Raw genomic sequence first — 11,746 nt, forward strand, 5'->3', positions numbered from 1 at the left:
AACTGAGCTAACTAATTAAAACTCAAATATAACTCATACTTATCTCCTTAATTAAGGGATAATTTCCTTAATTTAAGGGATAACTGTCGCATGACTTCACAAATACTTCTAAATTGAATTTCTTCAACTAATTAACTCAAGATGAATTAATTAATTATTTTTCAAGTAGCTAGTAAGACTATATTCGAATTTTAATTCAAGGACAAATTTAAAATTGGAATATACTGGATTCTATTTTTATCATTTCTTGTTGCTATTTTTAACAATTCTGAGGATGAAAAATGCCATTCTCTATCACCTGACAAGAAGTTGGTTCTCGGGCAGCTTTATCGGCTGTTACTTATTCCTAATTTTTCTTCTCATTCCATTGACAATGTTTTATCAGGGTTGAATGCCTGATTCGTGAGCAGAATTACCAGTGAAGTATCAGGAAGAACAGAACTTAACACAAAACACGTCCTAGATTTCATATTTCCAAAGAATGATTTTGTACTTTGTTCTGAAGGTTTTTAAATGTCAGTAGCGAGGATTCCTCGAGAAGTTAATTGACTTCTCGAAACTTCTATGTGAACTCCCCAGAAGAAACTAGACAATCCATTGAATGCAGACAGTGGTTGGAATTAATGTTTTCCAACACTCCCCCTTAATTCCAACCATATGAAAAACACACAAAATACACTATAACACAATACATAAGACACTGTAAGCATGCTATTAATTGACATGCATGTTGGTCTAAGTCTCAGTTAGACTTACAACATAATCTTGATTTTCTACAACACACAATTTGATAACACATCTTTCATTTTTGTCTTCTTGCTAAAGGGTCCATGCTTGTTCATTTGTTGATGCAATTTCATCTTCACCTTTCTTGCCATAAAATAGTGATGGAGCTTCTCCTTTCTTGATTGCGGGTTAACATTCTTTGTATTCAATATTGTTGCAGGTTCTTGGGACTTATGCTTGTCCTTAATGCTTGCAATTTCTTCTTTTATTACTTCTTCTTGGTTGTCAATATATGCACACTTAAAAACAATGTTAGATTTATATAAAAGATCATAAAAAGAACCATTGTCATCCTGCTCTTTTGAGAGAGCTTTGCTTCCTTCATCTTTCTTTGCTAACATAGTTGGTCGATACATGTCTTCAACCTCTTTAATCAACCTTCTTGCTGCAAACATGTTGTCATGCATTTGATTTTTGCATGGAGGTAGAAAACTCTTCTCACCAAAAAAAAACTTATCAATAAGATGTTTTTCTTGCATGAGATTGAACCAGTTTTCATGAGACACATAATTATCATCAAATTTCACTTCATATCTTTCCACCTCATAGGGAGTTTCCTCACTATCACATGCTACTCTATTGTCAATTACAGCCATACTTTCAGTCTTGATCCCAATTATGATGCTTTCAACACAATCACCAATTTTAACAACGCCACTTTCATCATCTTCAACTTTTACACTCCCCTCCATAATGTACTTCATTTCAAGAACATCCCAAAATATTTTTGCATTATGTATTTCACCAAATTCATGCAAAATACTAGACAAAATGTTTTCATCTAGAGCTGATATAATGAGAAGTAATGCTACTGCACTTCTACACTTATCATCAAAATTAATAGAAGATTCTTGGACAAATTTCCATAAATCTACGTAACCAAGCATCCTTCCATTTTAATTGCCCAAAGCTTAAAATTTTTACTTGAGAAAGTAGGCAGAACTGGTATTAATCACTTCAATATTGCATCAGTGTCTTCAAATTCTTCATACTGATTCATATCTTCATTAGGCATGAATTCAACAATAGGAAACATTTCAAATCCTTCTGCACCTTTTTCCATTTCACATACTAAACACAGTTTCCAAGGAAATAATTTGCATCAAACATCAAGAATCACGAGTTGTTACACTCACGAATCACATTGCCCAAAGCTAAACTTTGTATACCTTTGTCAGCATACTCAACAACAATAATAACAAATTCAAGTTAACCACATAGCGCTAGTAGCCCGAATAACAATAATACCTTGATATTCTACATTTAAACCATGAGACATTCACAATGATCAAATCCATTATATATATATATATATATATATATTCCTTTAAAAAGAATAACACAAATATCTCCTCAATCTTGGCTCCTTTAACATTCAAGCACACAACACTTCTTAACAGCTTTGACTTTAAAATGAAATGAGTTTGGCTCCTTTAACATTCATCTTATAAATAACTTAATTTATACAAATTGTGAAACTCTAATGTTTATATTGAATAATATTTTGAAAAATCCAATGTTTTTAATAGGGGACAACACTATAGCTAAAAGAACACCCATTGTTATAACACTAAAGTAGTTGTAATGTTGGGGCTTAATAATTATTATATAAAAAAACTAGGAATTAGGATTGGGTTGATGGTAATGAATTAAAAATAAATTAATAAAAAACAATAGTTATATATAGGAGTCGTCTAATCAAGCGAAGGAATTGCCCTGACTGCCAAAAGTGGCTGGAATCGGAGCAAAAAAATTTCGAAAAATCTTATAGAGGCAATGTTTGAAACATGCTTTTGATGGTGGAAATGGATTCAGCACCGTCAAAAATGTATAAACACCTAAAATTTTGAAGTTTAACAACTATAACTTGGATTTACAAAAATCCTTGCCGGATTTCTTTAAATATGACCAGAATTTCTATAACTTTTTGAACAACTCCCTACCTCGTTAAACTACATGTTACATTTTAATGCAAAATAACTAAAATAAAAAATGACTTTAAAAACAAAATATTTCTTTAAAATTCTCTTGGAATTAATAGTGAGTCAGTGGCTATTCACTATGGATGGTTCCCTCTTTCCTCTCGTGACTAACTAGACATTAGGACCCGTATTTAAGAGAGATGAGGACAGCATGATAAGTAGTCAATGGCGATTGGCGAATGATACATTAGGACCCGTCTCGTCCATTGATTGGCGAATGATACATTAGGACCCGTCTCGTCCATTGATTGGCGAATGATACATTAGGACCCGTCTCGTCTCCCTCTAGGAGAGTGAAGACAACATGATAAGTTCTACTGTTTGACTCAATTTTAATTGAATTGCAATTTCTCATAATGATAAGTTTGGATAGTGCAGTATGTATAATTTGAGTAAAAAGTTTTTTATGGTAGTTAATTAATTTATATATTTTAAATAATTAGAAAAGTTATTTTTTTGAAAAATTGTATTATTAGATTTAATTAAAATAAAATAAAATTTAATTAATTGGGTTTTTTTAATTAAAAAAAAAAATTAAGCTATGGGGGATTTTTTATTCTATTTATAAAGCAAGTTGTTCCATATACAAAATTTGGGTGGCCTCAACTTGCCCAAATGGGAAACCAAGTCTGTTGGCCACTTGACACTGTTATATGCCATCTAGTAGCAAAAGTTAACAAGTCTTTCTACCCAAGCTAGATACACTTCACAACTAGAAACATAGTTTAAGATCTGAACATACATATTAAGACAAGAAATGTAAAGGCCATCTGCTAAAAAGTCCGACAAAACCTGAAAAGTAAAATACTAGTCCTTGTTATCATCTTTATTAGAATCCATGATGGTCGGTGCTGCAGCGGAGTCACCCGGCACCGGAGACAGCTCCATAAGTCTATTTAGGGTCTTATCCAGCTTACTATCCTACATAAAAAACAGAATTTGCATGTTCTTCATATCTTTTTTGAGGTTGGGCATGCCTTGGGTGATTTCTGCCATCTCCATTGCCACCTATTCTAGAGCTCTGGCTAGCAATCACTTCATGACCCAATATAGGTGCAAGGTTTGTTTAAATTGAGACATCTTGCCCCTAATATTCTTAGGGTTAGGGACGAGTTCCCCCCATTCTTCCATTTCTAGTTCAGAGTGTTCCTCCATTATGCTGGCTTCCATCTGTTGAATCAACTTGCGGATACCGGCATCCGTTCCTACTTTATATGCTCTGGGACCTCATTGACTGCCACCTAGATGGGTTTCCTACCCTTTCTGGGCTCTACTATCTTTGAGTTGCTAGGTTCTTTTGCTACCTGGCTCGAGCGCCCTCAACCTCCACAGCCCCTACCTTTGCCTAGGCGAGCCATCACATCTTTATCAAAATCTTGTTTACAGTTATCAACATAAAACATTAGATTAGGAAAATTTTCACCCTTCCATTCCTTCAGCATCTCTTTCATTCTAAAACTTCCCACCCAGCTTAGCCCGTCCCTGTCGCCCTAAAGTGTCATAGCCCGCTCCCACCACCATCTAAGGAAAGAGGCCGTGTAGTCTAACCTCCATTCCTCCCGAGAATTCAAATCCTTAGCTTCCCAGGGACAACCCTTTATCATAGATTTGCACTCCCTGGTCGCGCCTATGTCCTAGCTCCTAATATGCAGTGGTTCTAGGCTATCTCTCTACCCCTCATCCCTGTTCTCAGGCATGTCCTTTCGCAACCCCTTCCCAAAGTGCCCGAGCTCGCCACCCTTGCTCAACATACTATAATTCTCATTGGGAATTATAGGTAAGAAATGAGAGGAAACATACCCAGATTCAATATGCTCGATCAAAGAAGCTCCCCACGTCTGTGCTGCCTTGCTCCCAACTTCCTTGTTCCGCGATCTATTCATCCTCCCAACTCTTACCACCCTCACATATCCTTTCACATCTACCTTACGTCCCATCCTTCTGTTTCCATCATTCTTGCCACCCTCTCTCCTCATAATAACCCACCTTATGCCACTTCTCTCGTTGGGTTGTCCCACAGTCATGCAGAACGCCACCACGCCCTACTATACAAGCATGTGGGCAATGGTCGGCGGTCCTGGCCATCCTCTCCCCCTGTCAGTCATTATGCCTATGCCATCCCACTTCATCACCCCGATCGGGGGTCCCCTGTGCCTGCTATATTGAGTTCGTGGCATCATGGTTATCCTGGTCTAGTATGGCCTTGAGGGGGTCCAATCGGGGGTCCTCAATTTGTAATGGCTAGATACTTCCAGATTCCCTCTTTGCTCATTGCTTCCACAGTTGGCTAGGAAATATTCCGCTCTGTTACCTTCCCTCTTTACATGATGTATGATCATATATTCGAACCACTTTATTAGGCCTCCCAGGTCTTGGACTAGACTTGCCGTTCTCCAACTTTTCGCAATCTTATCCCAGGTCTTTCCATTATTTAATTTCCTCATCATTTCAATGACTAGTTGGGAGTCTCCTTCCACTTCCAAGTGGTTATATCCAAGTCTTATCGTTGTTTCCAAACCTTGTCAAACTGCCATAAGCTCTGCTTCGTTATTGCTCATAACCCTTCCCTGAGCTGAGTATACCCATCTTGTTCTACCTTGATCGTCCTGGAAGATGCCTCCAAGCCCCGCCAACCATGGGTTACCTTTGGAGGCCCCATCGAAATTTAGTTTAATAAAACCAGCAATGGGGTGTGAGAAATGGTGAGGACTCGCTCTGTTTGTGTCTGAAGGTTTCCATTTCTAGGGGGCTACCATTCCTTAATCGAGGTTTAGTTTGGCCAAGATCCATTCTTCACTGGGCGTTGTCTTCCAATCCTCTTGACTCCATGTTTCCGCTAGAATGGTTTCTCTTTTATGGTCCAGGGTTCTTCTCCAAACTTGTGTTTGAGTTAGTTCTTTGTTTTGAAAGATTCTATGGTTTCTTTCCTTCCATATCATCCACAAATTCAAACCAACAGCTAGACTCCATGCTTTGTTCACCACTCAGCAGGTGAATTGACCGCGTCCCCATTGATGGATTGTTTCTTTGATGTTCTGAGGATCTATTTTCTATGTTCGTCCTTCCAAAGACCCACTGCATATCTTCCCATTGTTTATGGCAAAAATGACAAGAGTTCATAAGGTGTTCAGTATTTTCCAGGCCCTGTTTACAGAGACTGCAGCGGGGTGGTCCCTGAATTCCTCGTTTTTATAGTTGGCCCCAAGTCAAAATTTGGCCCTTGCACATTAGCTAGAGGAAGTTGGAAACTTTTGGCCACCAATTTCCTTTCCAAATTTGTTTCCAGAGGGGTTTCAGGTCATCTTGTTCTAGCTCCATGGTAAGGTTATAGGCTTCCTTGATCGTGAATGTTCCTTTCATTGAATGTCCCCATCTCAGTATATATGGGTCTATTCTAATAGCCATTTTCCTTGCCTTCAATTCTTTCATATATAGCTCCCTCTGTTCCCCATCTATTGTTTGGTCCCATTCTTCCGAGTTTTTCCATATTCTCTAGTACTCCTCCAAGTGTTCTTCTTTCCAGAACTCTCTTACATAATTTAAACCCGCTTCTTTTTACATCTGATAGGTGTTTCCTAGACCCTGTATTCCATTCATTTCTCTCTCTGTTGCCAGGCTTCTTCTCAGAATTTAACTGATCTTCCATCCCTTATTTCCTAGAAGGCATGCTTGGGTATTATGTCTCTGTTCTGACTGGCCAAGTTCCAAATCGAAGAGCCCCTTGGAATTTCCCTGATTCTTAAGATATCTGTTGTGTTTACTGGAATGTTGTATTTCTTCATTCAGATTCTTTTCCATAGGTCATCCCCTCCCGCCATCCATCTCCACCAAAGCTTTTCCCCCATTATTTGGTTCATAGTGTAGGGATCCCTTAAGCCTAATCCCCCTTCATCTTTACTCTTGGTCAGACCTTGCCAGGATATTAAAGCCCATTTCTTCTGTTGCTTCAGACCTCCCCAGAGGAATTTTTTGAAAATCTCCACCATTTTGGCACATGCTCCTTTAGGGGCTGCTATTGCCAAGAGCTAGTAAATCGGTATGGCTTGTAGTACAGCCTTGACCAAGACTACTCTTCCTACTAGATTTAGGGTTCTGGAAGACCAATTTTCCAGCCTTCCAGTAATTCTCTTAATGGTTTGTTGCCAACTAGCCATATTTAGAGGATTTAGAGCTAGCGGGGTGCCAAGATATTTGGTGGGGAGGTCTCCAGATCTAAATCCTAGGATTCTTGTCAGATAAGTTTTGACATTTCCAGTTGTGTTAAAGAAGTAGGTGAAAGATTTCTCCCTGTTGATTTGAGTACCCGATGCTTCCATGAAGAGATCCAGGATACCTTTCATTCTTTTTACTTCCCTGAGAGATACTGCACAAAACAGCATGATGTTGTCTACAAATTGCTAGTGGGTGATCGGTATATCATTCCCCCAAATCCAGAGCCCTTTGATTTTTCCCTCCTGCAATTCCTTTTTAATATATCTCCCTAGCCCTTCTGCCACAATGATGAAAAGGAAGGGAGATAGGGGATCCCCTTGTCTCAAGCCTCTAGAGGCATTGAAGGTGGTAGTTGGCGTTCCATTTAAGAGAATGGAGAAAATCGGGTGGAGATCATATCTGATACCCAACCGATCCATCTGTTACAGAAACCAAAGGCAGCTAGCACTGATTTAAGGTATTCCCAATTCAGACAATCATAGGCCTTAGAAAGGTCCAGTTTGATCATCATCCCTCTTTTTTTTTCAAAGAGTGCACCACTTCTTCTGATGTTATCAAACCATCAAGAATTTGACGCCCTTCCACAAATCCTGTTTGCTCAGGAGAAATAATACTGGAAAGAATGGGCTTAAGTATTTTGGCCAAAAGGGTTGCAATAATTTTATAGATCATATTACAAAGGGTAATAGGTCTAAAACCTTGGGGATCTTCAGATTTAGCAGTTTTAGGAATAAGAGACAAAAGAGTAGCGATTAAGCAAGGACATACCTTTTGGTTTCTTTATGATTCTTCGACCACGTCTAGAATGTCTTGCCCCATGAATTTCCAACCCGCTTGATAGAATTCCATTGTGAAACCATTAGGTCCTGGGGCTTTATTCTTCTTCATCCCTTTCACAATCTCTTCGACTTCCTCCAGGGTAGCTGCCCTCATTAGAGCAAGGTTTTGATCTCTGGTAATCAAGCTTGGAATCTCGTTGCAGACTCTCCTGATAGCTGCTTGTCATTCCTCTTGGGGTTCAGTAAGGAGGTCTTTAAAGTGGTTGACCAGGGTATGTTCCATCTCTTCATGCTGAGTTAGGCGAGTTCCTTCTGCATTCTTTATAGAGAAGATTATATTTCTCTGTCTCTGTTGGATCATAGCCTGATGGAAGAACTTCGTATTCCTTTCTCCCTCTTTTAACCAATTCACTCTTGATTTTTGTCTCCATAGAATCTCTTCTTGTATCCTTCTTTCTTCAATTTGGCTAATCAGGACCCCTTCCTCTCTAGCTAGTTCTTTGCTCCTTCCTGCTGTTATGATTTCTTGTTGAATTCTCATCATTCTCTGGGCTAGTTGCTGCTGATATTTGAAGATATTCCCGAACTTTGTTCTATTTTTTAATTTTCTCTTTTATTTCCTTTAATTTCAATTGGAAGGTTTACATTCTGCTTCTCCCCCTCTGCTAACTTTGTCTCCACCATTCCTCTACTTTTGTCATGAACTTCTAATCTCTGAGCTAGAAAGCCTCAAACCTGAAAGGGCACTTTTCGGGGCTACCTTTGAGATCAATTTCAAGTTTGATTGGCTAGTGGTCGGAACCCATTCCCGGGAGGATCATGGCTTCTACAAAAATGTCCTGGTTAGTTACCTGTTCAGATCTAAGGAATCGGTCTAACCGCAAGGCAATTTGGTGGGTGCCTCCTCTTCTGTTGTTCCATGTGTAAGTCTCATTTATCATTGGGTTGTCAACCAACCTTTGTTCATTGATCATGTCACAGAAGGCTTCCATATCCATGTCTGACGTTCTGAGACCTCCTCTCTTTTCACTCAATGATGTGATCATGTTGAAGTCTCCTCCTACAATCCTTGGGTTGTCTAAGAAAAGACTCTAGGTTTTTTCCAAGTTCTGGTACAGGCAGCCCATACACTCTTGTGATGAGAACCCATTCCCAGGATCCAATGTTCCTGAATTTCCCTGATAGAATTCTAGGTAAACTTACCTAATCTTCAAACTGAACCTCCTCAGGGTTCAAGAGTATTGCCAAGCCCCCAGCACTTCTTGTGGCATCTTGGCCTATTATTTTGTAATGAGGTTTAAATTTGCCCATGATTTTTTTCAGTTTCTGTTCTCTGATCTTTGTTTCCTGTATTATCTTTATATTAGGTTTATCCTTCCTAAGTCTCTCCTTCAAGTATCTTTGTTTCCCCTTACTATTCAGCCCTCTAATATTCCAAGTTGTAATAATCATTTCAACAATTTGATGGGTTGTTGCAATACCTCTGACATAGGCACAACCCTTCCCGAGTTCACCAGCATTTCTGCTACCATCTGAATGGATTCGCTCATGGTACTTCTTCCCCGTTTTCTTCCTCCTTTCCCTGTAGTTCCTGTTTCTGTGCTTTGTCCCCCTTGCGATCCTAGGTGCTCTGGCTGACTAACTATGATTGATCCACGTTTCTCCTTGTATCGTTGGAACTTGTCTTTGTATAATTGCTTCTGATCTTCTGGGATGAACCTCTCATCCAGATGCCTCCATTCTTGCAGTAGTATTTTCATGCCCTGTTCTTCTTCATTGTCATTGTCTTTTTGGGGGTCGATCTCCATTTGGATATGCTCTTGTTGGGTTTCTGTCTCATCCCCTTCATTTTCCTGCCCTATCGTAGCTTATGCCTTACTTTTCCCTTTGTCTATATTTTTAGGTTCTATTGGTTCTTCACCCCTTTCTTCCCCTTCTTCGTCCATTTCCTCTTCTTGTAGAGCCGCAAACTTATTTTGATTTACCTGAACTGATTCCTTGGAAGGTGTTTTAAAACTGGTCGGTCCTCTTTGAGATTTTTTTCGTCGGTGCACTTCTGAAAAACCATCCTCTTTGTCCTTGCCCGTTTCTTCCTCCTTCTTCGATTTGTCCTCCTTCCTTGTTTCTGGTGGTGACGCAGCTGCGATCAATGGGCAGGATCTGAAGAGGTGGTCGTATTCATGACATCTTCTACAGCGGAATGGAATGTGCTCATAATCCACTGGTTGCTACCATACTTCATCATGGTATTCCACCTCAATACAATCAGGGAGCGGTTCTGTGATGTTCATGTATACATAGATCCTTTCATAAGAGGTGTATCTGCCTTTACTAGTGGTGTCTGCTACTTTGACAAAGGTCCCAATTGAGTTCCCAATACCTTCCAGGATTTCTGGATCCCAAAACTCAATTGGGAGTCTGAAAAGCCGGACCCATATTGGTGCTGCCAACATTTTCTCCTTATCTGGGTTGTAGCATTCTTCCCAATGCCTCATAAAGAGACCTGCATTGTTGAAGAAATAGGGTCCATCATCGAAAACCCTCTCCTTATCATCCAGGTTAGAGAAAATGACTGAGAAGAAATCTTTAGCACCTAATTTTAGGTCAATATGTCCTTTAGGTTGCCATCTCTGTTGTGTCCATTTTGTCAGTTCTTTCTCTGACGGCCACGCCCCTATAAACTTGCAAATCAGAGAATGGTCTTTCATATATCCTCTATATTCTTCTAGTTTGTTATTTGGGACTACAAACCTGGGTTTTTTCGTTGCTCGGGGTAGACATTTGTTTCCCAACCCAGCTTGCCACCGAGCCCCATGACCAGGGCATCCTTACTTCATTTTCTTGTGAATCTGGTCGTTCCATTCCTGCTTGCCTCGCCCGTCGTTACGTTTTTGTAGGAGGGGATCGCTCCCCCCAAGCCGGTTCCGTTCTTTGTCAGCACAGCCCAGGGCCTGTCCTCCTGCCCCAACGGCCCGTGACTCTATCTTGTCCTGATATAATGTAGGTGGCTGTAGTCTTTACCTGAGCCTTGCCCCAATCTCAAGTCTACCAAACGCAAACCCTGCGGAAAACCCTAACCCTAACTGTTGAACATCGTCGCTTCCCTCCGTCTCGCTTCCAGACTTCGATCATTACCATCTAATTTAACACAAATTTTGATTAAGATGTTTTTTAATTTATTTATTATATCTAAGCATTTATTTTTGTTTTAATTTATATATTAATTTGTTTTTGATTAAAAAATATTGTCGTTTATCTATAGTTTAATATTAGAAATTCAATTTTTTATCATTATTTAAATTTATTTATTGGTAAAGTGATTGGTTGAGGTCTTATTATGGGTTTTTTAGTAACTCCATTTATATTAGTTATTAATTTTTTGTTTTTAGATTTATTTCCTTTTCCTTTTTATTTTTTATTTTTCTCTATATTTTCAATTTAAAATAACTTATTATTATATTAAAAATAAATTATATATATATATATATATATATATATATATATATATAATTTATATATATATATCCACGCGAAATTATCGGGCATTCCACCTGAATGGATTTTGTCGGCCATTCTATAAAGGTAAAGGGCGTCGAGAGATTTGACCACGTGACTCCCAAACTGGGAAAGTGCTTTTAAGGGAACTGACCATTTGAGCTATCCCTTACTTAATAGATTATATATATATATATATATTATATATTAAATTAATTAATTTATATATTTTTAAAAAACAACCCAAAACATCGATTAATTAACTATGCCAAAAAACCAAATTTACATTTTTAAATAATCTTATACTAAGTTCTACACCAAACTAAAACTAAAAAAATACTAATAAAAAACAAAAACCTTAGTTAAAGTACAAACTAGTGCACCTATATAAATTAAATGATTGGTAAATGCAAATAAACTTCAATTCATAATCAGCATCAAAACACTTCTTAGATACATTTAGTATATATATATATATATATATATATATTA

General features: G+C 38.4%; 1 protein-coding gene across 1 annotated transcript; it reads right to left on the reverse strand.

Annotated features, from left to right (window-relative positions):
- Nucleotides 1–9,987: 9,987 nt before the first annotated feature.
- LOC149210076 (uncharacterized) lies at nt 9,988–10,467 on the reverse strand. Its single transcript, XM_089398859.1, has one exon. It carries the CDS (start codon nt 10,465–10,467, stop codon nt 9,988–9,990), a length of 480 nt encoding a protein of 159 aa, XP_089254985.1.
- Between the last annotated feature and the right edge of the window lie 1,279 nt (nt 10,468–11,746).

This window comes from Pinus tabuliformis, chromosome 1_2, assembly GCF_031772625.1.
Source record: "Pinus tabuliformis cultivar Carrire ecotype Pingquan chromosome 1_2, CPIR1, whole genome shotgun sequence".
Taxonomy (NCBI): domain Eukaryota; kingdom Viridiplantae; phylum Streptophyta; class Pinopsida; order Pinales; family Pinaceae; genus Pinus; species Pinus tabuliformis.